At 52.2% G+C, this 25,828-nt stretch overlaps 5 protein-coding genes and 1 non-coding gene across 6 annotated transcripts; 3 read left to right on the top strand and 3 right to left on the bottom strand.

Annotated features, from left to right (window-relative positions):
- Nucleotides 1–319: 319 nt before the first annotated feature.
- CTHT_0064270 (uncharacterized protein) lies at nt 320–1,180 on the top strand (the record flags this gene model as incomplete). The annotated part of the gene is made up of 3 exons (XM_006696669.1): nt 320–568; nt 629–805; nt 866–1,180. 3 exons carry the CDS (start codon nt 320–322, stop codon nt 1,178–1,180), a joined length of 741 nt encoding a protein of 246 aa, XP_006696732.1.
- A 3,337-nt stretch (nt 1,181–4,517) lies between these two features.
- Nucleotides 4,518–7,838, top strand: CTHT_0064260 (uncharacterized protein; the record flags this gene model as incomplete). The annotated part of the gene is made up of 1 exon (XM_006696668.1): nt 4,518–7,838. One exon carries the CDS (start codon nt 4,518–4,520, stop codon nt 7,836–7,838), a length of 3,321 nt encoding a protein of 1,106 aa, XP_006696731.1.
- Nucleotides 7,839–11,095: 3,257 nt separating this feature from the next.
- Nucleotides 11,096–14,272, bottom strand: CTHT_0064250 (cysteinyl-tRNA synthetase-like protein; the record flags this gene model as incomplete). Its single annotated transcript, XM_006696667.1, has 7 exons — nt 11,096–11,328; nt 11,388–12,189; nt 12,237–12,434; nt 12,482–13,426; nt 13,474–13,500; nt 13,555–14,007; nt 14,207–14,272. 7 exons carry the CDS (start codon nt 14,270–14,272, stop codon nt 11,096–11,098), a joined length of 2,724 nt encoding a protein of 907 aa, XP_006696730.1.
- Nucleotides 14,273–16,195: 1,923 nt separating this feature from the next.
- On the bottom strand, nt 16,196–18,193 carry CTHT_0064240 (isoamyl alcohol oxidase-like protein; the record flags this gene model as incomplete). The annotated part of the gene is made up of 3 exons (XM_006696666.1): nt 16,196–17,112; nt 17,173–17,353; nt 17,408–18,193. The coding sequence occupies 3 exons, from the start codon at nt 18,191–18,193 to the stop codon at nt 16,196–16,198; spliced, it is 1,884 nt and encodes a 627-aa protein (XP_006696729.1).
- A 1,084-nt stretch (nt 18,194–19,277) lies between these two features.
- CTHT_0064230 lies at nt 19,278–19,391 on the top strand. The gene is made up of 2 exons: nt 19,278–19,315; nt 19,354–19,391. It is a non-coding gene; the product is annotated as a tRNA-Arg (tRNA).
- A 5,562-nt stretch (nt 19,392–24,953) lies between these two features.
- CTHT_0064220 (uncharacterized protein) lies at nt 24,954–25,820 on the bottom strand (the record flags this gene model as incomplete). The annotated part of the gene is made up of 1 exon (XM_006696665.1): nt 24,954–25,820. The coding sequence occupies one exon, from the start codon at nt 25,818–25,820 to the stop codon at nt 24,954–24,956; it is 867 nt and encodes a 288-aa protein (XP_006696728.1).
- Between the last annotated feature and the right edge of the window lie 8 nt (nt 25,821–25,828).

The following is a 25,828-nucleotide window of genomic DNA, read 5'->3' as shown; positions in this document are numbered from 1 at the left end:
CCGATAGAGTACCTGGGCCGAGCGAAGCAATGCAATTAAAGGAAATATTGTATTACGGACACAACGTTATTACAATCACCATCGATAGCTGCGCGTGAACGCTGCATTCTGCCCCGCCAACCCAGACTCGGCACAATTAGCTTTCACGAACTTGAAGCTCGCGCCGCCCCGATGGAGGAGCGAATCCCCTAGTATAAGCCAGACTCAGTTGAGCTTATCATTACGAATCTTTTTCCGATCCAGTCGGCGACCAAATGCGACAGTGCCGCGGCAATAAAAATCACACCCCATAAGCCTTGCACATCACTCCATTGACAAGATGGATTCCAGCGAAGACGATGGCAACAAGGTCGCGCACCTTTGGCCTGACCCTCCGGCCTTCTGGAAGGACTTTACACCAGAGAACATTGAACGGTATAACGCGCTCAAGCAAACCTATGCCCAGCAACATGGCCTCAGCTCCGACGCGTTGGTTAGGATCCCTGATGTCCCAGCGGACTTGATCAACCTGCAGCCACCGCCAGAACCAGTTGATGGGAAGTGGAAGCTGTATGGTCAGCAAGAAGCGGTTAGTTACTAGATACCACTGTTTTTCTGGCAAAACTTATGCTGACATACACTCATCTAGCTCGCAAACTCTCTGCAGAGCCTCGAAGATGCGGGCATTCAGCGGCTGGCTCCAGCTAGCGAGACCACCTCTGACAGCAAGCATTTTGATCGCGGATTTGAGCTCAAAAAGTTGGCTAAGTCCCTGCTTGTGAACTATCTTGAGTTGATGGGCATTATGAGCATCAATCCCGCCCATGTAAGTTCTGCTGCTACCCGAGATCATCGTTAGAGAACCCTAGCTAATCCCGTATTCCAGGCCTCTGAAAAAGTCCAAGATATTAAGACTATTGTCCTCAACTTCCACCACATCCTGAATGAATACCGCCCGCACCAGGCTCGTGAGCAGCTTATCCAGCTCATGCAAGACCATCTGGATGCCAAGCGCAACGAGACGGCTGCTGTGCGCGCCGTCGTTGACAAGGCGAAACGCTTGATCGAGGGTCTAGCTAGTATCGAGATCCCGAAGGTCGAAGACGACAACGGTCGGAAGGCTGTTGAGGTGGAGAGGGCAGCGCTTGCCGAGAGGAGGGAGATTGCTGCTTGGCAGGAGGCAGACGCGTTGTTTACTTGAAGGGGGCAGAATGATCATGTTAAGCTCGATGTGAAGAATCACCACCATCTTCTTGGCCTGCTTTCGACACCCCTAAACGGAACATCAATGGGAATACAACATCAACCCGTTGCATTCCCGCCCGCTATTTGCAGCAAGCTGCTGGTTTAAAAGCTACTGATGATGCTGGAGGCCTACCGTATCGGTGGAATTCTGGACTCCAACATCGATATAGCAGTCGCGAACAACAGGAAACAGTCGGCCTGTGTTCAGATGCCAGGTTCCATTATCTTTCGGATGTTACGCAAATATCACAAGCCTTCATCCGCCGCCCGAATTAAGATCTCAACGCGGATGTGGATTGACCTCTACCACTAATGCTAGTAGTGTCTACCAGACACCAGGGCGCAAAAAGGAAGGATGTGGGCTTTATTTTGGGAGATATTTGGATGTGTGCTCATATAGAGCCTAGACAATCCGTGCAGTACTGATCTCCAGCTAGTACACAAACGACCGGCCATCACCCGCAGTTCTATCTCCAAACAAATGGACAGCTTACCATAAAAAGACGGATAATTTCTAGCCAGATCGCCAACTGATGTAAAACATGATACCCGTAACTTGTCAAACAGACTGAATTTTTCTCTCTCAGCCCGAATCAAATCGCAAACGCAGCTGAACACTCAATGCCGATCTCTCACATCGCCAAGCAACACATCACACCCGCCGACAAACGAAAGAGTGAGCTTGGACCTGCATATTATTTGGGTCCGCCCAATCCCCGGCGCCGATTCTAACGCCACAGTCCCCGGCTAAACGGCCTGCGCACAGCGATCCTTGGTGTGAGGTCTTTCTTTTGCGGGACTGGCATCATGGTGATGGGCGTGGCTTGCGGGTAACAGGGGTTGGTGGACGGTTCGGTGGTGTCGGGATCTATTTATGGGGGACTCACCTTGGCTTAGAGAGGAGAAACGTCGATTTATTTTTTACTCTTCTCTGTGCTATCGCCAAGAAGGGAAGTAGACTCACAGTAAACAATGACCAAAATGAATGGGACATTTTTTGTCCCAGCGAAGCCAGCTGCGTTCCTTCTTCGGCCTGCCCGCCATACTTCTCAGATCCGTCTAGGTACCGGTCGCCGCCACTTAACTTCGCTTCTCTTACCTTACCCCGAATGTGCTAGTAATGAGGTCGCTTGTCCTCAAGGAGGGTGGTGCTGTATGTTCCCTTCCTTGTTCGTCTTTACCCTCATGGCTTAGCAACTGACCTGTTGGAAAAGGCGGTGCGAACGAGTCATGCGCGCTCATCGTTGGTGCCTTCCATTGCTGTCCTATTGAGGCTGCCGCGTCTGGAGGATGCAGCAGGGTCTGTGCTGAAGGAGACTTTGAGTGTGGAGGGGTTTGTTGTGCTCTTGGACAGGCGTGCGGTGAAGGGGGAGGATATTGCTTGGATCTTGCGGCAACAGGTGCCGTGGAACAGACGCCGCTGGAAATATCAACCATCACGACTTTCACTAACGGTGTCACAGTGGTATTCTCTTCAACTCGCTCTGTGACGTCAGCAACGGAAAGGTCCTCTGGCCCCTTCAGCCCGTCCTCAACCTCTTCCTCAACCAGCCAAACCCCCTCACATTTCCAGCTCCCGTCCTCATCTCCAACACCATCGCCAACTCCCCTTCCAACGAACCCCACCTCCGCATCTTTACCAACACCGTCCTTACAACCCATCATCCCAAACCACAGCCACGGCTTCTCCATCTCAGGCCAAATTGCCATCGGCATTTTGGTCCCAATCCTCGTCATTCTCATCATCACGGCCCTTTGGTTTTTAGTTTTTCGCCGTTCTGCAAGGTTCCGTCGCCAGGATGACAACTGTGGTGATTTCGGCGAGGATGAGCCCAAGAGGCATGGGCGTGGGCATCGACACATGCAAGCTCCGAGTTCAGATGGTGGGACAGTTGTAGGGTCCATCTCTGGGTCTGCTGGTAGGCGTAGGACTACCAGTATTACGAGGGACACGTCGAGTGTAGGTAGTCCAGCTAGATCTGTGGCAAGAACGGGGACAGCTGTCTTGGTGGGTGTTGGGACAGAGAAAAGGTCTCCTTCTTTAAGTGCATCTGTTCATGTTAAGGCTGAGAAAGGTTGGTTCCGACTAGGACGAGGCGGTCCAGACGAGGAAAGAAACTTTGAGGCGGCTGGCGCTGGCGCTAAGAGCAAGGAGAAGGTCGAGATGTGGGAGCCGACTCGGGGGAGGTCAACTGTGTTTGCGGGGGAGCCACATCCTGGGAAGGAGGTTGTTGTATAGGTAGTGGTTGTGGATGGTTAAGGAGTGGCCTCGGAACGACAGAGAACAACAAGAGAGGGATCTTCAAGTGACAATGGTTCATTCAATATATGTTTCATGTTTTTCAGAGGAAGATCTTGACTCTATTGTCGTTGATTTTGCCTTGACAATATTGTCCAGGCAAAAGGGGCTATTACTCGTTGCATAACCCTCAAAACCAGGGCTCTAGAATTACTTGGCAAGCGGGACCTAAATGCCCTAAATCCAGGCCTGGAAGATAGCTCGGGTAGAGTTTGCTTTACAGCTAAGTCAGCATGCGAACAGAAAACATGAACTTTGCCTTCAGCCTTTACCTTCCATGCCTTCAGGCACTGGTCACCTGCTCCTGAAGGGGGGGGGGGGAGGAAATCGTCCCCCAGTGTGCTCCTGGGCAGGAGTAAGCAATCTTTTTTCAGGATATCCTTCGCCACAGGCCCCGCCGGCTCCGGGCAATCACCATTTGTTGGAATCTTCCCATTCTCTTTGTTTTCTACAGACCATCCATCATTGACAATGAGCAGAAGCCTTCCTTCAAGCAGCGCATCATCCATCGCGTCTTGCAAATACCGCTCTATGAAACACTCTAACAATGTCTAAAAGGATCGATAATATTTTTATCGCGCTGCATCTGTTCTTGTGGACTGGCTGGCGTCTTTGCCCTTTTCTGGTATTGGCCTGGCATGAAGGATCAGGCTGGGAGCGCTGCGGCTGACTTGAGGACAACTCTTGGCTTGCTGCCTAATGGACAGTATCCATCCCGTAACATCAGTAACATCAATGAGGACATAAATCTAACATGACTCAGCCGGCGTTCGGCAATTAAGTCCTCACTTCACTTAGGCTATTCAGTTGGCCGCCGCTTCATTATCTCTCGCCTACAAAAAGCATCAAGACTTCCTCGTCCGGTCCCAAAACAGTCATTCTCCTTGTCTCCCCAAACCACTCTCGCTCTTAACATCCTAGCACAAACACCCAGCACCATCAGGCAAGACCAAGCCAACATCTTAGAGTCATAGTAATTTGAACAGAGACCAATATGGAGACGACAACGGCTTACGATCTCCTCATTATCACGGACGCTACGGGGTCGATGACTTCCTTCCTACGTTCGCTGAATGACTCGATACCCGAGATCATTCGCCTGGCTGCCCTGACTGGCTGCTTTGGGCGCATCGGTCTGCTGGCTTATCGCGACTACGAGCAAGTCTTGGTGGACAGACCTGTCATCGTCTGGTCAGGCTGGTACAGCCAGCGAAGCGACCTGTGTGAGATTGATCATGACTCCTTGCTCTCCACAGCCATGTCCCTCCAACCCATTAGTAACAGCCAGTGCGACTTCCCAGAGGCTTCCAAGACGGCCCTGGCAAAAGCATACAGCGTCATGCGACCCGACGCCACAACCGTCATCATTCTGTACGCTGATGCTCCGCCGCACATGAAGAACAGGACGGTGGGATGGCAATACAGTAACTGGTACGAAGCCGAGCAGCAAGAGCTTCAGAGGCCCGATTCACCATATGGCCCCAGCGCTGCGTGCTTCGCCGATTGGATCCACGCCGGGCATATGCTGGCCGACGCCAAAAAGAAGGCCATTGTCTTCAGCATAATCGATGGCCCTGGTGAAGCACTCCCCTACTATGCCTACCTGTCAGCTCGAACCGGCGGCACCTGCTTGAAGCTGTCGCGCAATGATTCCACGTCCATCTCGGCATTATCTGTCGGCTTGATAATGGCATGGATGGGCGCCACCAAGCAATGCGCGACGCTAAGTACTGAGCGGTTGGCGAATCACATCGTCTTCGAAGGTGGCAAGGAAAACTTTGAATTGGGGGAGCTCGGGCCGGAGGATGACCCGCGAGCGCAGAGCATCTTGAAAGACATTCCTCGCTCTGAGATCACCTTTAATCCTCGTGGTCGTGGTTGCGGTCGCGACGGAATGTGTCCCTCATCAACCCGGTCGCGGAGGATGTGGTCTTCTACGGTCGTGACGCTTGAGGCACTGAATGGCATTGTGCCACGCCGCAAACCTCCTATTGTGGACTTTTCCAAGCGCTACCGCGAGGATGAGGAGTACCGCAAACTGGTTGTCGCTGAGTTAAGCGGTATCATCGACTCGAATGTATTGACTATGGCTCTCAACCCGGTGTTTAGCTCTCTCTGGCGCGCCGTATGCAGCGACCGAAAGAACCCCGCGCGTGAGGAGCTTGTCACCCGCTTTAGCCAACAGGTCGACAAGATTTCGAATGCTCAGCAGCAGGCACGAATGAAGAAGTGGCTGGAGGAATCGTACGACTTTGTAGGCGAGATTCTTCACACTATTCTTTCAGTTCCTGAGGACGCTCGCTTCCCCTGTGTCTTTCTTGATCCCACCCTACGTTTCGAACCTAGTTCGTTGTCCGAAGACACCTCCACAACCTTCACTCGCGATGAGCTTCTTGAGATCGGCCGATCCTGTGATGCGCGTATCCTTCGCCGTATGGGTCGTGTCTTGACGCGTCTGACATACGTTGACACGGCGGATGCCCTCCCCACGCATATCCTTGCCGCCCCGGACAAGGACGTTCCCCGCGTCCCAATGGCTTTGGCTTCACCCAAGTACGGCCGCAAATTCTGGCGTATCCTGCTGCACACCATACTCCCTGGAACCATGCTTGGTTCTCGGCCAGCCGCCCTTCTTGCCGCGCTCAGCCTTCGCATGGGTATCAAGCCATTGGAGCAGGCTGCATTGGAGGAGCTCGTGCATTGGCGTGATAAGTGGAATACCCTTGACTTTCCGGAGACGTGGAGCCTTGGGTGTCTGCAGCTACTACTTGAGGCTGACAAGAAGGCTCAGGCGGCTGGCATGCCGGACGGTGTGCTAAAGGATGTCGATCGCCGGATGTTCGAGACTCTGGTCGACTATAAGCTGCTTGAGTTTAACCTCGATACGAAGCTGACGGCTCGTCTTGGCTGGACACCGAACAAGACCAAGTCTGTCCTTGGCCCCATTGTCATGTGCAGGTGGTGCGGCTATTCAAGGTCGGTGACCATCATGGCTGGAGATGGGGTCTGCGGACGCTGCCTAAAGCTGAATAAGCAATTACCCGTCGGTAAGACTGCAGACGAATATCTTGCTATCGGCGTGTCCAAGTCATATGGTCCCGAGACGCAGGCTAGTTGGGTCGAGTGCTCCATGGCAGAGTGCCGTGCGCAGTATGTGGTGTACGACATCGAGGGACTCCGGGCACGGCCCAAATGCCACTACTGCCGCAATAAGGGAATTGTGTCGCAGGATGATCCAGCTTACCCCCGGTTAACCACCGCGCCGTGCGTGACCTGCTCCCGGTGCTTGAACCGCGTCATCTGGCCTAAAGAGTACCGCCCTGCTGATTTTGACGCCGCAGCCTATGTCTGCCCCGCATGCGTTACTGCGCCAGACAAGACCATCATCGACGAGGAGATTACGCCGCGGAAGTTGATGGCCGAAAACGGCTTATCCTTTCTGCTGCGTAACGACGATGCCGTGCCCGGGGATGTCATCTTCAATGGGCGTTCCATCTTCGCTCTCTTGTCCCCCCTCTCGCCTGAACAGCGTGCTGCCCTACCTGAGAAGCTCGTTGTTCTCCCGGCTTTGCAGGCAGAGTCCGATCTGACCCTTACAATCAACGGCAAGCCCCTCCACAACACTCTCCCCCTTCTCCGCGATCTCAACAACTGGATCTCGTCTCGCAGCGTGCAAACCCACACCTGCACCCTGTGCTTCGATTCTTTTGCACCATCTCTGCTCCGTCTGGCTTGTGGCGGTCGCCGCGGCTGCCGACAACCCATCTGCGCAGGTTGTGTGGATGGCTGGTACGGCGTCAATGCACCTGGCCGGGTGATCAACACGTCAGCGCTGTGCTGTCCCTTCTGCCGGAGGATGCCGAGAGGCAATGGTGTGTTACCGGCACGGGTGAGATTTCTTGCCGGGCTGGGCGATGCGGTGCGTGAGAAGGGTGAATGGGTATATGGCTGGTGTCGCGGGTGTGGCACGGCAAAGAGGTTTGCGGAGCGGCGCTGCGCTGCAGGGGTTACGGATGTGCCGGAGGGCTGGTTATGCAAGGAATGTGAGGAGCAGAGGGCTAGTGAGGGGCTTGTTCGGGGCAAAGAGAAGGAATTTGTTGTGAAGATGTGCCCGCGGTGTGGAGTCGCTACGGAGAAGGTGATCGGGTGTGATCATATCACTTGTCCTTGCGGCGCCCATTGGTGCTTCTACTGCGGGCAGGAGAAGAGTGCGGAGGAGATTTATCGGCATATGGCGCAGGAACATGGCGGTTGGTATAACGGGGCTCCGTGGATGGAAGAGGATGTGGAGGAAGAAGAGATATTTGCTGCATGATGGTCGAGTGGGGATGAATTAGGAGTTTGCGGAGTAGTCTTTGGGAAGCCAGGTTAATGTGGCCTGTAGTTTGTGTGCGATTTACCGAGACTGTTCGAAATTGGGCACCTGCACTAAGCACCGACCAATTGACCATCATACTACAGCTATACGCGACATTCATTGTGCTCCTGCAGCGCTTGTACACAACTAAAGCCTACTTTATTGCTAACCAAGCCCTCTACAACCATGCCTGACCTCCCCAAAGATCACAGCCACAAAAACGGAACGCTTAACTCCAGTCCCCATCCCAGTACCGACATGCTTATTGACATCCCTTGTGAATAGTATGCTACTTCACCGCACCGTCCTACTACTGCCACAACACACCAGCAGCCCAGATCTTTCCCTCCCCATCCCCGTCTCCATCAAAAGGCATCTCAATCGCCCTGCCAAGCCATTCCTTAAGCCAGCACTCTGCCCCGTTATCATCCCCCTGTCCGTTCAGTGATTCTGCTTTGACAGCAAATACTGCCCCTACACAACTATCGTACAATGCGCACGCTTCGAGACAAGCCGCCAAACTCTTGGGCTTTGGAATGCCCACCCCGTTCCCATCTTTACTAGTAGCGGAGGTGATGTTTTGTTCAGGGGCAAAAGTGGGCCCACTTCGTTGCCCCGGAAACAAACCCAATGAGCCGTCGCCACCGGGATAGTTTGCGCCACAGTGGATGCGGAAGGTTTTGTATTTTGTGGTTGTGGATGTTTCTGGAATTGGTGAAGCGTTGGAGTCGTGTGAGGGGACCGTAGTGGTGTAGTTTGTGTTGTGGGAGGATGAGCAGGAGGGGATGTCGAGGTCCAAGTTGACATCAGATGTTCGGTGTTCCGGAAAAGAGGGCATGCCGGTTGAGGAGGTCGTAACGGTATCTGAGTCACTGCTGGAAAAGGGTTAGCTTTAAAGAATAATGGTGAAATTGACAGAGAACTTGCCCCTTACGAACGCCCAACCCCCCAGACACGACACCCACCAGAAGCCCAGTTAACAACAGGATTATCCCCACGGCAATAGCCAACGCCCAAAGCATCAAACTCCTCCAGATTTGTCGTTTCCTCCTCCTTTCCTTTCTTCCTATACCGAGCTTCCACTTCCATCTTCCCGGCGACCCCAATTGATCTGGCGTCCCCTTCTCCCCTTTCCCAGGAATTGACTTAGGAGAGGTCTCTGGACTCCCGACTTCACTCCACGCCCTTTGCAAAGACCGAATCCCTTCTGAATCCCGCGACAATACCCTATCACCGCGTGAGTATCCGACCTGGTGATGGCTCAGCACAGGCGGCGGGAAGGGTAGTTCGAATGCTGCTGGTCGCGGCAAAGTTTCCCCAGTCCTATGCCCGTACCCCGTGGCAATAGTCGTTCCCGCTCTGCTAAGCTCCCTACAGTTATTCCCTGTGCTCCTCCATACCCAATTGCCTATTGTTCCTCGTGTTACCGGCGATACAGGAGAGACGACATCTGGACTTTGTACCCCCGTCCCAGGACTTAACAACGTCCCTGTCGGAAAAACGATGTCCACAACCTCAGGGTAACTCTTTTCCTTCTTGAGACCTCTTTCTTCTGGAGGAACCACCTCAGGGTATGGATATGTTTGAGAAGCGGGGAGCGTGGTGACGGGGATGAGACCGTCGAAGCATTCTTGCTGTGGTCGTTGTGGTCGAGATGGGCGCTGGGGGAGGGGGCTGCTTCGGGGAGGGAATTTAGAGGGGGGCATGGTTGGGCTTGAGGTGCAGGACATTCCTAACAGTGTGTCGGTGGGCACTCCAGCGGACAGAAGTCGACTGAGAACGTCGGGGTTTAGAGGGTATCGCCAATTGAGAGAAGGACGTTGTCGGTAGGTTATGAGTCAAGCTTGAGTGATTTCAGACAAACACCGATTTGTCGATGGCTATGTCGTCGCAGATTGACAGAGTAACAGATTAGAACCTCTTGCATCGCAAGACTTGAGTCGGAGGGATTAGAGGAAGTGAGGATATCCGTTGTCTATGGAATAAGCGAATGTTTGAGCAGATCCTCGTCGCCGTCGATAACCCGTTCAGTCTGGACCGGGATGCCCTTTAGGCGAAGCTTGTGTCAGACCAAAGACAGGATGTGGTGTGATCTGATCTCTTATCCTCCCATCATCCAAACCGTCAACGACGTCGATCTACCTGTCCTTCGGTCCGACAAGATTATCGGCTGCGTTAATCATCTCACAACTCCATGAAGAGGAAAGGAAATAGAACCAAGATTGATGCCTGCTTGCTTTCCCGTGCATCTTCCCTTCGCCCAACTAAACCCTCCCTTTTCCCCCAAAACCCAAACTCCCAACTGTTCAGAAAACGCCGCATTCCCTGGGAATCGAATGCGGCACTGCCCTCATCCCTCACACATCGCCGAGTCCCCAACCTGCTGCCTGTTCGCACAACATCCGACACGAACCATGATCGAACCCCCAACACTGGCTCTGAAACCGGTGAACCAGGCACACCCGGGACCCTCTCGTTCCCCATTTCTGCAACGGGAGCAAGAATTCCCTATTAAGCTGAGAGATCCAAAGCAATCGCGTACATAGCCCTTAAGACCGCCTCTCGCATTTCAGCTATTCGGTTGCCTAAACCGTTCCTGCATGGGGGGCCAAGCAGCCAAGCATGGGTTGCTGCAACTCGAGGAACATTGGACCTCGTTCCTGCGAGGCACAGGCCTGCGGCACGGTAACGAAGCGTCTGCTGCGCCGTACTTGTATCGTAGCAGCGATGCTATGCCCCTCTACCGAATGGACCGGGGATCATAGTAATATTGTGTAAGCGCGCGCGTGGCGGCAAACTTGGCTCGGGAGAATAGCCGCGGTTAATATCTACTTGGATCTTCTATACTCATCGAAGGCTAGCAGTTCATAAAAAATTGGCAAGGAAAAATGCTTTTGTGGAAGATCGCTGCGAGAGTACGATCGGCGAATGGGAGTTTGGCTGGGTTTGCTTGTATTATCCGACATTGGAGAGACACCCGCCAAAGACATTTGGGGGCCATTGCGGCGCATAGCGTACAGAACGCCCCGCTGCAAGTCATCCATTCAAAAACCAACACTCCGTCCCCTAAGCCAAGACACAGATACAAACCGATTCTGAGCGGGGCCTCGGATGGTGACAAGCAACAGCAAGTATCGCTCACCGGAACACTAAAGTTCTCTCGCCAACATATACACATATTTTTACCACCAAACCAACTAAATCATTATGCTAGATCACTGCCCACCAAACTTACTCAACCACTCCTCATGAAGCTTCTTCTGCCGCTCCCACTCCTTCTTGAGCTTCTTGACTTGGCTCTTGGGCACTTCGCCACCATCCGCCAGCTTCGTCGGCAGCCCATCAGCATCAAACTCGGCATACTTAGGATCGCTCTTAAACATCTCTTGAGGCGGGACCTTAGCCTTGGCCCACTTCTCTTCTTCGGCCTTTTCACGGGCTTTGCGGGCTACTCTATGTTAATATTTTTATTGTCAGAAGTTGGTAGAAAAAGAACAGGGGACTCACCCTCCTCCTTCTGCCTGGCCTTCTCCGCCGCAGCGGCAATCTTCTCCTCCCTGGCAGCAATTAACTTGGCCGCCGGCACAAACTTGATCAGACTCGGTTTGTCGACCTGATCATCCAGCTGGACACCAAGATCAGTCAAGTCATAGTCGCGGATGCGGTCACTGAGCGCAAGCACCGCCTTCTTCTTCTCTGACTCGAGCGTGCCCACAATCGAGCGCAGCTCGTCACGCAACCGGGACGTCGCGCGAATGTACGGAAGAGCAAGCTTCTCCATGTCCTTTTCGCCAGATGTCTCGAGGTTGGAGAACTCAGCATCGGGGGTTTGCTCGTCCAAGAGGACCTGGATGGCAGGAGCGTCGAGCCCAAGGGCCTTAATCTCCCCACTAACTCTTTCATAAACTTCCTTGTACGGCTTAACAGCCGTCTTAGGGTCCACGTTCGCTGCAGGTCCGCTTGTGGCTGACGACCAGCCCAACCCATCATACGGCGGCTGCGCCTGGGCATCCAGACCAAAGATACCCACAATTTTGGTCACCCAGCGGGCAACAGCTTCAAGCACGCGCAAGCTGGGCTCGATGGTCTTGTCGTTCATGTAGATGTTGGCAGAGCGCACCAGGCGCAGGATGACCTGCATGGCGGTTGGGGTATCGAAGGAGTTGCGCAGGGCGAGGTCAAGGTCGGTCTTAGCCTGCTCAAGCTCATCGAGAAGAGCTTTCCCGGGACCGTCTTCGAGGGAGATGTCTTTGACACCCTCGGCAAGTTCCTCGGCAGCGATCTTGGCTTTGATGTTGGTGAAGAAGTTCTGCCTTGTCAGTACTCGACTTATCAGAGGCAGGCTTTAGGACATACGTCAATGGTACTCTCCCAAGCATCGGCCTGCTTGCGCATGTCGGAGGATATCTCAACACCGTCGTTCCAGCGACCCATCAGGAAGACAATGCGCATGTTTCGCGCTGTGTACGTCGTCGCCAAAGCATCCTGGATCGTCTGAAAGTTCTTTAAGCTCTTGGACATTTTGCTGCCGGCAATGGACAGATGCCCCATGTGCTACTCCAGTTTAGTTAGGCCCTTCAACGGCAAGAGATGGAACCTACCAGAAAGTAATTGACCCAAGTATGCTCGCCCTTCCCAGCCTCGTAAAAGTAGGCCTCGCTCTGAGCCAGCTCGTTGTCGTGGTGAGGGAAGGCAAGATCGATACCTCCCGAGTGGATGTCCATCTGCTCACCGAGCTTGTCAGACGCCATGACCGAGCATTCAATGTGCCAGCCGGGACGACCAGGGCCCCAAGGACTCGGCCACCAGGGCTCACCCGGCTTGGACTTCTTCCACAGCGCAAAATCACCCGAACGCTTCTTGCCCTCAAGACCCTTGCTCAACGAGCCCTCACCCTCCTCCTGCAGGGCCTTGTCGTTCTTGCTCTCAGGCCTGAGGCGCGCATACGTGTTGCCAGCCTTCTCGAAGGCGGCAATGTCGAAGTAGACAGATCCGTTAGCCTCATAGGCGAAGCCCTTGTCGATGATGCGCTGCACAAAGTTGATAATCTGTGGCACATACTCGGTCACGCGGGTGACTGCATCGGGAGGCAGGACGTTCAGTGCCGTCATGTCGTCATTGAACGCCTTCTCCATGGCCTGTGTCAGGTTCGTGAAGATGGACTGGTCGCTTGTGTCGAAAGTGTCCTTGTAAAGGCTGTCAAGGTAGGGGAGAAGAACCTCCTCCGCGCCATCGAAGCCGGTGCCGTCACGAAGGGCCTGCGCAGCAGCATCCATGGCGCTGATGTGCATCTTCACTTTGGCCTCGGCGTCGCTCGGCTTGCCTTCGCCCGAGAGCGTGCCGCCGGCCAGCACGCGACCGTAGGCAGCATCGCGCCGCTCAATGTAATTGTTCTCGTCCAGAGGCTCGGCGCCAGCCAAAAGAGGCAGATTGCTCTTGGCATAGGCCTGGAAGGCCTTGAAGACCAGCTCGCGGACTTGTTCCGGGGTATAGGGCTTCTCCTTCTCGAGCTCAAGCAGGCGCTTCCTCCGGGCTTTGATGATGATCTAGAGAGTCAGAAAGAGCTTTGGAACGAGGATTGCATGCCACACACCTTATCGTCAATATCGGTGTAGTTCATCTGCACTCGTCAGTCACCTCATTTTAAAACCTCACGCTTTGACCCTTTACTGACCACAAACTTGACCTGGTAACCAAAGTGGTACATCAAGATGCGGCGGATGATGTCGGTCGAGACATAGTTGCGAGCATGGCCGAGATGGCTCAGGTCGTAAGTGGTCGGACCGCAGGCGTACCATGACACCTTGCCCTCCTCGCGAGGGACAAACGGCACGGGTGCGCCGGGCTTGAGAGAGTTGTGCACCGTGATGGGGGTAACCATGGTTGGGGCCCGTGATCGGGGTAGAGAGGAGGAACCAGAACAGAAACGAAAGGAACTGTATCCAACAAATTTACGGCTGCTGATGCTGATGTTGGCAGCGGCACGACGGAGAGCTTGGGGGCTGGGCGACGGCGGAAAGGGTCGAATGGCGCTGGCGGCGGCCACGAATCTCATCCAGACAAGGCTCTCAATTCCAGCAGTCGTCCGGCGCGCAGGGTCCGACTCGAGTCGCCTGCGAGGTGCGAGCTGGTAGAGTCAGAAAGGTCAGCGTGTCGGCGTGTCAAGCTGTGGCTGCGGTGACTCAGTCTCAACAGCCCAAATTGCCTAAGCGTCGGTCAATTCAGCGCCGACGTTTCACTTTCTTTTTTTCGCTTTCAGTGGCTTCCAGGTTAGGTCACAGCTACCTTCCGTCCTAGAGCCTCTTTTCCGCTTCCGCTTTCTGTACCTGCCGCTTGCCCCTCTTCCAGGTTGTTTTGTCGCGTGCCTGAAAACCAGCGCGCCAATCGCGCATTGCGGGGCGTGAGTCTTGCCCCACCTTTTTTGGACCCCTCCCTCGATGGCGCCATAAACTACATTGGGGCACGGACCACATCTTTCCTTGATGCGACTGCCATTTATGGGTTGACTTCGCCGTCTCCGTCCCCTGAGGCGCATGAGCCAGTCTCGATGTGTTGACTCACTGGTCCTGGGACAATTTGTGGTTTGCTTTTCTGAATTTCTACTGGAGATTCAGGTCAGACAAAGACCATGTGCAACGAATTCTTCATCGTCTCGTCTAGACCTGGGCCATGCCTGGTTTGACCTCAGAGGCTGGATGTACTTAAGGATCAAAGAATACCCTGCACCTACAATCTGACTTCTCAGAAGCCAGTTCTTGCTGCTTGGGCTCCCTCTCTCAACAAGCTGTCTACACTCACAACTCCCTACTGGCACCCGTTCTGACCTTTCAACCCCAACTACTAACACCTCGCTCTTTTTCATTAACTACTACTGCCCTGTTCCATGCGCCATCATTAACTTTGAACCCTTTGGAAGGTTACTTTTCAGTGAGACCACTTTTCACATGTGAAGGCTAGTTGACAGTGCCTGCGCAATGTGTGCCACACACCGGGCGGCAGTACCAGTCAATGAGCGAATGCATCATCACTTGTTGATTGAGGCGGAGTATAACTTGCGGGATACTTAAGTTAGTGGTTTCACCTGCTCATCTGCTCGTGCTTTCCTCGAAAAATATGGACGCTAAGAGGTTAATATTCTTTCATGACGCTCATGGCGTCATTCTCAACACAGCGCACAGGCGAAGACTCACCCACTCTCTGTCAGCTATCTGCTTGAGCACTTCTTTGGAAGCATGAGAGACACTGCGAGATCTTGGGAACGTAATAGTGCACGCCTCCTAATGAGGATCCTTCTCTTTTGTTTCGGGTTGTCTTCTGTTTGGGCAGCATAACAGCATCTCCTGCGCCTGGTTCTACCAGAAGTGGTACAGCGACACTTATTTCGTCAAAACCAATCTCCGGTCTTTCCACAATGAGCTTCTTTTGGCAACTGACCTACAGCTGGATAAGCACAACTCATATGTACACACTGCAGACACCGATATGTAATACATATGCAGTGTAAAAATCGACATGCACATCCTTGGTTAGCTGCACATGTATAGCACGACAGCATCGGGCTACTCTTTGATCGCCCCAATGGCTGCCCCGACACTTCCTTCGACAATATCAGGCTCTTGTGTTTGGACCTATTATGACATGATCGAGTTCTTTACTTCACACCAGGCACAGTTCCTGAATCGGATCTCATTTTCACCACATCTCCTCCGCCTCAACCAGACAGCTGCAAACCAGCACAGCACGCCGTTCCCATCACACTGACGGCGCTAGCATCATAGCCGACATCATTAACGTTTACAGCCGTCAACAATCATATCCAGGACTTTATTAGTCCCTAGATAACCTATGCCGGTCTTCTCCAAAAACAACAATCGCAATCACCCATCGGCGGATTCACCTGACGTACACTATGCAGTATGTCGTTGAAGTTCGCTTGTACAACCCAACTAACTCCCCCCCCTTCGTGGCAGGAGTCGACCAGTCACCCCACCAACTAATTGTATTGGCAGTTTGTGAAAGCCTGCTCTACGCCACCTGTTACGCTTACCGGCGTTTCAGGCCTATGCTTCAACCTTATCGATCGATGGGAATGTCCGGAACTTGTGGTCAATGATGAACTATGGGATCAGTTCTGCTTTAGTTGCTTTTTTGTATCTGAGTTGTGTGATGACCCAAGCTGTTGCAATCTGTGCATGACTTCATGCACATACGTACATGTACATCACACCTATGAGATGCAGGTACCTTCCACGTTCAGCTCAAACCTCTCAATTAGATCCCCTCGATCTTATGTGCCGGCACTCCCTCCTGCCCCCTTACTTCCTGCACAACTTTCCATCCTGACTGGGCACCCATTCCTTCTGCCCCGTCACATACCAATCCTCGGACCCAACTGCTGTAGGCGCGTAGAACACCCCGTTCGGATCGTACTTCTTCTTAAGGGAGTACAGTCTAGGATAATACTCGCCATAAAACTCCCTTTGCCAATTCGGCTCATTAATATCCGCCTCACTCATGTATGTTCCACTGCCAGGCGACACGGCCCTCCACTTGGCCAACCAATCTGTCGTGAGCGTCTTGCTCGCCTGCTGGATTTGTGCCAGAGTGGCATTCGCAGGCCAGGTTGCTCCCAGGATGAAGAAAGCACGAGCCTTGCGCCAGGCGGGGTTGACTGCGTTGTTTTGGTTCGCGATGGCGTTGGGTGCCGAGCGAATGTTGTAGCCAACGAGGATGCCGCCGTTGGAGATCGCGTGGCGGACTGCTGCGAGGGTATCGTTGAGCTTACGTGGGTCTTGGAAGTTTTCTTTGGGGAAGAGACGCGAGCCAGAGTGGTTGTCTACCGTGCCGACGGTTTCGGGACCGGGGAAGGCGCCCTGATAAGCTTGGAACACAGAAGGATAGGACGTGATGTTGGGGGTTATTTCAATGCCTAGGTTGGCAAGGTCGTTGAGGTAAGGCTGTACAAGAGAGATCAGTTGCGCGGAGTTCATGTTGTTGGCCCAGAAGGGAGTCATAATGAAGAGGAACTGGTCTGGGCCGATGTTGAAGACGAAGAAGTAGCCGTAGGCGCCGGTGGTGGCGAAGCGGTCAAAGTATTTCATGTAAACGCGGATGCTCTCCCAGAAAGTGTCGGCTGTGACATTGGGAGATGTACCGTAGGCGAAGGTGAGCGTTGAGACGGGAATGCGGGGGTAGGCGCGGACAGTTACTGAGGTGACAATGCCGTATGTGCCTATTATGATGTCATGTCAGGTATCAGCAAAAGTTAGAAAAGGAGCACAAGAAAACCTACTCCCTCCGGCACCGCGCAGAGCCCAGAAGAGATCAGGATACGAACGCTCGTTGACAGTCACGAACCTCCCATCAGGAAGGACTACTTCCATGGAGAGGACCTGGTCGGCGCCCATGCCGAGTAGGCTTGAGAGAGGGGAGTGTCCTCCGCCGGCAATAAAGCCGCCAGCAATACCGACAGTCTACCTTGTCAGTTACACATCACTCACTCGCAACATCTCTCTTAGTGAACTTACCCTGCACTCCCCTCCTACCACAGAGACCCCATACTTCTCCGCTGCAGCATACACTTGCTCCGTGAGCACACCACTTCCCAACTTAAACGCCGGCCCTCGATACCCGCTATGCGCACACTTGTAGTCCTCTACAAACTGGATATCATTCAGCTTATGCGTCCACACCGACAGCGCCCCAGCCCCGACTGATTTTGCATTAAAGTCATGCCCCGTATTCTTCACCACCAGCCTCAAGTTCGCATTCCTCGCAAAGTTCACCGCCAGCTGGATCTGCTTCACATTGGCAGCCGCCACGGAGTACGAGGCATACCCTCCCAACGTGCAGTTCCCTCCATCAGGGAGACAGGAGCGGCCTTGATAGAGAGGGAACATCCCCGAGCCAGGGTCCTCAACATGCAAACGGGGATTTGTCCAACTCTCTCTCACGCGCTGACATTCCTCAGGGTTGTAGTACTCGCCCCATTCAGGGTAGCATGCTGCTGCCAGGGGCACGGTCTTGATCAGGGCGCCGCCGAGGGTCTTGTTGAACTTTGCCCAGGTTTGTGCGCTGGGCCAGGATGACTCGCCTGGGAAAGCTTTGCATTTGAGAGAGGGCTTCGAAGACGTGTTGAAGCCGAAGAGAAATGCGTCAAAAGGGGAAATGTCGCGGGAGGAGAGCTGGACATTTTCCCATGCGAAGCGGTATGGGCATTGAGGGGGTGGGTTGAGCTTGGACTTTGTCGCCTCGACACCGGAGACGGCGATGAGGGTTGTGAGAGTGAGGGACCGGAGGTTGAAGCCGGTCATTTGGATGTCGGGGGCTACTTTGGCCGGAGTCGATCACCGAAGGACTTGCTGTAGGCCGAACTGGATCCCAGAAAACACAGACAAGTCCAGGCATCACTACCCGGGGGATGTGATAATCCCCGGTTTAAATAATGTCTCTCATCGCTGTTGACGCGGTGAGAGTCCCTCGAGGTTACTCTGGGACGGAAATGCTCTTCCCCGAAATTTTCTCCCCTCTTCGTCAGCATCAAGATCGGACTATCCCCTGCAAAAAACCCATGCATCACTGCATCCTTTGCATGCGGTGCTTCTACTCCGGCAACATCGCTGCGCTCTCGGCGATCCTTGCATGCACCGTTGCATCCCTCGTGGCGTGTGGGGAAGCACCGATACCGAGAAAGAGAAATGAAACGGAAACGAACCCACGCGTCCACCAGCCCAGTCACCCCGTCGCCGAGCCCGGTGAGCCGAGCAGTTCAACCTCCCGCAGACAGGGACGCTCGTCTGTTGGTCGAGTCGATATTACGACGCAGCCACACAGTTCCGGGTGTTCCTGGCCCGGCCAGCCGGTCCAGGTTGCGTTCCCGCCGGCCGCGAACCAATCGGGGAGGACGGCCGTATGCAGGTGCAGCAGGATCAGCATGCCGTGTCGTGGCGCCAGTTGACACTGCGTTGGCCCTGGAGATTTATCATCCGAGCCCTACCTGCAGGATGGAAAACCCAAAATCGTGGGACTCGGCTGGAGAGCGCCAGAAAGTTCAGGACTGGGCGGAGTTGAAGAGAAGGAATCTAGAATCAGCCTATGCACATGGAATTGGAGGTTGAGGGCGGCTTGAAGCGAGAGAAGTGTGAGCGAGGGGAATTCCGCGCTTACATTCAGCCTGGCCGAGTTAATAACGAGGTGTCATCCACCGTCTTTCGTTGCAACCCCGGCCACAGCCAACTGCTGCAGTGGAATAGGCATGCATCAAACTATTACCATGCCAATCTTTGTTGGCTGTCGTCATGATTCGATCGCGTAGCCGTTAACGAGAGGCCCAAGCGGCCAGCTTTTCGAGGAGTCCCGCGGCTCTTAGGGTTAGACATTGCCCTGAACCTTCAGCAAGGTCCGCTGGCTCAATGGCAGAGCGTCTGACTACGGTTTGAGATTCCCATCCATCAATGATGAGATCAATGACCAGTTATCAGGAGGTTCCAGGTTCGACCCCTGGGTGGATCGTTTTTGCCCAGCTCAGATCTGCTGTATGGAGCCGTGATGTTAGCGCGCCCCATCTCCGATCTTTTTCGAAGGCAACATTACAGAGGAACCCCACAGCACTTACCAAACGTAATGTCAGCAGGAAGCACCAACAGTAAGAAACACGGGTCATGAAAAGGGTGATATGTTCTGTAGAAGGGCTTGAAGAATTTGTCCAAACAGCTGGTCTCTATCCGTGTTCACGTTGGCTCAGTAATGAGCAAAGGATTGATATGGGGATCATAATGGATCACGTGCTTCCAACTGCACCAACCCAGCAGGTACGATGTGGGTTTTGGGTATTCCCTTCCAAAGTCGACCTCTCTCTTTCCTCTCAAAATATCAACTGGTAAGAGGGCTTCTCATGTGTATGATGCATGTAGCTTCTTCTTTCTCTCTTTTCCCAGCTCCTTCCTTTTTTTCTGTGGAATAAACGCCTTGTCTGGAAGGCAAGAGCGAATGCTCTCTTGCAGCCGCTCGCGGAGCATGGATTACCCCCCATTCTCACCAGACCAAAATTACGGTTTCTTCCCTTCTTCTGCTGCCCACTAGAATTAATGAACATGCCATTGATTAAGTGAATGCATTACCACCTCCATTGGAGTCACCTATGAGGTGGGCCATGATGAAGCAATGTGAAGCCGGTCTGGGAGATGGATGGCGATAAGACTCAGATGTTGCTCCTAGGAGAAGCGAGAAGATGAAAACCGCTTATATGATCATGCTTCTATGAATCTTCTGCTCATTGTAGGACAAGAGGATAATGGTCAGTTTGAAACATGGCAGTGACACAAGGCCTAGTGTCGGGCTGGGAGGGTCGCACCCTCGATGAATTCCCAGAATCTCCAAGAGCTGGAAAGAGTGCAATGCCAAACACTCAAGATTACCAAACAGGGGGTTGAAGAGTACCGAGAAGTTCTTCATAATATGAGTAAATTCGCATCAGAGGTTTGCAGGCAACGATGAAAGCACAGAACAGCATGCTACAGGCCATCAAAACCAAGCTCAAACCACTGCTTGATGCACAAGCCAAAGGAGCCAGATATGGGAAAAGGCTCGATGTTGAGGCTTTTCACAACGCCATCCAAGAGTTCCGCAAAAGTAAAGAAAGAGGCAGAGGGCATAGCCAAGAAGGTCCGACTCGAACTCGAACACCGCATCACGGCGCTCCAGGTGATGGCTAAGAGACTCGAGGAAACTCAACAGACTTGCCAGGTTGGAAACCAGCCAGCAGAGGGAATCCTCCACTAAGAGCGGCAGCACTTCATCAACCAAAAGTGGTACTGCTTCATCGACAGACTAGTCCTACTTCCGGTACCAAGGCTGGTGCCAAGCGATAACCTCAACAAGGTGGTAATACCGAGTCAACTGTTTTTGTGGGCTAAGGTATAAAAATAAAGATATGGACATGAGTGACCTTTTGTGGTCGAGATTGCTAGCAAGATGACTGTTGAATCGCTGTCGTTCCCACCCCGGTCGCTATCATGTGTGCTTTGGGATTCCAGGATGGATTGCGAGAGCTGGTTGTTCATAAAGGTGTTGATGACATGGTCATTTCCGGTTTGAAATATAGAACTGCTGGACAGTTTCTCTCGTTCTAGAAGCCGAGTTTCGTACTGTTCCTGTGATATGAGAGTGTGTGATGCGAATTAATAGATAGACGCAGATGTTCTAGTGCAGGTGTGTGCATGTAAGTTGTCTATCACGTTGTCCGAATGACACGATAACTAAGAATCAGGAGCCTATGATTAAGATGATCAGTAAAGGTTTTTCATTCTGAACATTTTCCTGGGCCTACTATACGTCCTTTGGCTCATCATACCCTCCACTCCACGGCCAGCATGGCACTTATTGAGCCTAGTGAAGAGAATACAGGCGAAAATGCTAGGTCTTAGGTTTATTGGCACACATGCATGTGGATTGACCATTACCCAGGGGTGGCAATTCAGTGGCAATGGCATGGCATGGGTGACATACATAGAAGCTTTTGTGTACTTAATTGTTGATTTATTGATAGCATGCTTGCACGGCAGGGTACCCTCATTCCGTTTATATTATTTGAGCTTAACATCCAATAGCTTGGCACTGTCCAATGCTAATTCTGATCTTGCAACGCTATGCAGATGTAACGGGTGGCTTGGTCTGGTGCAGGAAGGGATCGACAATAGGTCAAATAGGTTAGATGATGACCACTGACGATGTGGGGTGCACAGCGAAGTCAATTACTACGTGTAATAATCTTTCTTGGTCCTCAGTGTCCTTGTGTCAGGGAGAGGAGGAACCAAGGGGAGACTATCATGACCGGGCAGCTTCCTTTATAGAATCCTCATCATGCCTCGGCCATATGGCTCATTCTCTTCGGTCATCCGGCTCTAGACATCTTCCGGATCAACCACGTGTTTGTGCCGCTCACAATCATCCTGTCTCTGGTGTCCCTTGTGTTGGCAGTCGGAGGCATCCCTTTCCTTGGACTGCCGTGTCCATGTGACAGCAGAAGCCATCGACGTGGAAAAACGCATGCGTCCAGTCAGTATCCGATAAAGTGTAAGCTGTATCTGCCCGGAGGACATCAGGCATATGGAAGCTCTCCCTTGCAGTATAAAGTCAAGCAAACCTGGCTGCCTTATACACTCGTAGCTTTAAGCCAAACTGCACCGTCCCGACTGACACCCAGTTCGGTACATTTTTATGTTGCAGTAGCTGTGTTAGTCAACCAGAGCTTTACCAAACAGAGTGCATGCTGACAGCGTAGCACCAACAATGTGATTGCATACATCTAGTCTGGTGTCTCTGTGCTTTCTAGCCGCAGATTTTACAGTATAAAACATGCAACAAAGTTTTGCTTGAAGGCCTGAAATTTGGGCACATCCATGAAGTGCTAATATTTAGGCGCCCTGCACTATGCAAAGAAATTGAAATAGGTTGGGAAATAGTTGGGCAAAGGATCGTTACGTATCACTCGGCAGAGGAGACGTTCCCAAACCCTAGCACAATCCGACGTTCGTCAACTTCTGCCTTTTCCCCAAATACTACGCTGAATAATTTCTTGTCGATATCTGGCTTTTACCTTGATTGGCGATCTCATTCTCACTCCTGAAATGTAATTTTACTATACTCGCCCGGTAACTTATCGAGTCATGACCTTGCTTTATGTAGATGGACACTCTTCTTTCATATTACATCCTCTAAACAGCTGGTGTTGCGGTGTCAACTCCACAAGCCTTAAACATTCCGGTAACTCAATCTACGGTAATTAGTTTATAGCAAATGTCAGCTGTGTTGATGAACATGATTGCAATTTTGAATGTGAGAGAAAGTTGAAGGAGGAGGGCAAACTAACATATGAAACCTGGTATGTTGAGACAGAAACGTATGCTTTGTAACTGTTTCTGCACTAAAAATCCTGCTAACACTATTCATTCATTTTTAAGAGCATATCAAACCAATTTCATGTGTCATTGCGCCTGACCCTTACAAATGATTCAGATTGTTCATGACGTACAACTATCAAAACACATCTGCTCCAGGCTCACAGGTCTATTTTGCCCAAACGACGGACAAACATCATTGGCTTCTGCTTCATCATCTACAACAGCGAAAGTCTCGGAACCAATAAACTCTCAACTCGGCTGCACGTCATTAAACTCGACTTAATCCGAGTAAATCCTAATCATCGAGCTCCGTAGCTACAATAATCCACCTATCGGGGCTATCGTTGTCGGAGCATTGGCGGTCTTACTTGATATGCATGACCATGATCGTTATTGTTTGGATTTTGTGTCAGAATAAGAGGTTAGCGGAGACAGATGCTTTAGTATCGTCATACCTTATGAGAACAGCCACCAGCCTATTCGAAGACAAAGGCCTATAACATGAACCTCCCTGAGCTGCCTGGGAGTGCGCCGCCAGTTGAAGTTGCTTCTTCGGACTCTTTCATGCTCTCAATAAGTTTGGGACCTCAGAGGCCATTTCTCCCAGTAGAATTGCCTAGGGTATTTCGGCCGGAGAGTCTAAGGCTTATGACAACTCAAATTGCACTCCACGAATGAATGATAAACTCTAAACCGGTACGATGACTTGTGTTTGTCTTTCGTTCTTGTATCCACAAAATCAAAGCCATGGAGACAAGAAACGTACTTTCCATCTGCCTAACCCTAAGCCAAGCTCTCGGTCCATTCAATCCCTGAGACTCAAGGTTTCGAGCAGGCTTCTAAAAAGTGCAACCAAGCGCTCATTGCTCTTATTCATCCATAATGGGGAATTTGCAATGCTGTTTGTGCTCACGTCAAGTTTAAAGCATAAGGAAAAAGCAAGCTCGAACCCAGGTTAAACACCACACCTCAACATATACAATATGGCTCCGCAACTTGCCCAGTTGGAAGCTGGAGTTAGCCAGAGAAGAAATCCCCGCCGAAGATTGGTCATTCATTTGAGGCCAAGCCTAACAAAGATAATAATAAAATCGCTCGGTCGGCTTTTCACTGATCTATACGGAGAAATTTTAGTTAGGTCGTGGGTGCTATGTCGGCTGTAAAACTACCGTTAGCATTGTTGGGCCTTGGGTCTCATGTCTCATACGGAAGTGTAATAACGGTTGGTCATTGGGTCCGACTTTGTGGGACAGATAAGCTGTTGGCTGGCTGGGGAGTATATGATCTTATATATACGTGTCGCACGGACTGTCACATGGACACGGCAGTCCAAGGAAAGGGATGCCTCCGACTGCCAACACAAGGGACACCAGAGACAGGATGATTGTGAGCGGCACAAACACGTGGTTGATCCGGAAGATGTCTAGAGCCGGATGACCGAAGAGAATGAGCCATATGGCCGAGGCATGATGAGGATTCTATAAAGGAAGCTGCCCGGTCATGATAGTCTCCCCTTGGTTCCTCCTCTCCCTGACACAAGGACACTGAGGACCAAGAAAGATTATTACACGTAGTAATTGAACTTCGCTGTGCACCCCACATCGTCAGTGGTCATCATCTAACCTATTTGACCTATTGTCGATCCCTTCCTGCACCAGACCAAGTCACCCGTTACACGGACACAGCAGTTCAAGGAAAGGGGTATACCCGACTGCCAACACAAGGGACATCAGAGATAGAACGATTGTGAACGACATAAACACGTGGTTGGAAGAAATATGGAGCCACACGACCGAATGAGCCAGATGGCCGAGGCAGGAGGACGAGACCTGTGAAAAGCCTGGAAGGCCGAGGCACTCACAAGGGCAAGAAAATTCCATAAAGATGCCCGAACACGATGGACTTCTCTTAGTTTTTCCCCTCCCGAACACAAGGACACTGAGGGCCAAGAAAGATTATTACACGTATTGATTACCTTCGCTGTGCATCTCACATCGTCAGTGGCTATCATCTAACTATTTGACCCATCGTCGATCCTTGTCTACACCAGACCAAGTCCCCTGTTACAATACGTGTAGAGAACTGTGGGATAATTGAACAGGTTGTTGCGAGAGTGAAGGAGGTTCCAGTGAAACGGGCTTCATATGCTTAGAAATACGAGATTCCTCCGTTTCTATGACTTTGCTGACTCTCCTGTGTGCTTATCATTCTCATCTTGCCCTTTTGGACAGGCTTGCGCCCTCGCCAGCGCCATCTCCTCCCGTATCCTAGCATCACACACCCCGGGATATGGGCAGTCACACTTGATCTGCTCCCCTCTCCTGACTTTTCTCATAGTTATGGAGTATCTCCCTTTCCTCGGTACCGCAACTCCATCCACGACATCATTCTTCCTCGGCCTTATTGCATGCGTATACCCATACCTCGATGGGCCCATCATCAGAAGCAACGACCTCGGGGGAAGCATGAGATCCCACGACGGATGCACCGTCTCATCTCCTCCCGTCTGAGATGACACTGAACTGGGAGGAGGCGGCGCTGCCCCCTCCCCTTCACTTTGCATGGCCGATCTCCTAGGCAACCTCATTTTCCTAGCATCATTCGGCCCCGCCAGACGAAACGTCATCGGTACAGCGCTCCCAAACGACAAACTATACAACGGTTCCTCAAACATAGAGTGCGTATCCACATGTGGCGGGATTCCTGTCCCGGGAGGATAGTATTGAACGGTGAACTGATCCGGAATACAGTCCTGCAGGGGCAGTCGTGGCAAAAAGGCAGTGATGTAATCGGGAATGGGGGAGTACTCTGTCTCGGATGCACCGAAGGTAGTGTAGTCGAAGTGGTATCCATAATGCTGGGAGACGCGGCGCTTGGGGTTAAGGTCGGGGTCGCGGGCGTGGAAGGCGGCGACCATGGTTGCTTCTTCGGAGGGGGAGATGAAGTCGTGGATGAGGGTGAGTCCGAGGTCAGGCCAGCGATGGATTTTTGTGTTGTCGGGGTCGATTATGGGCTCAGGAGGTAGGGTTTTGAGTGTCATTTTGGCGA

The sequence above is a fragment of the Thermochaetoides thermophila genome, assembly GCF_000221225.1.
Source record: "Thermochaetoides thermophila DSM 1495 unplaced genomic scaffold scf7180000011821, whole genome shotgun sequence".
In the NCBI taxonomy this organism is placed as follows: Eukaryota; Fungi; Ascomycota; class Sordariomycetes; order Sordariales; family Chaetomiaceae; genus Thermochaetoides; species Thermochaetoides thermophila.
This window is presented reverse-complemented; position numbering and strand designations above follow the sequence as displayed.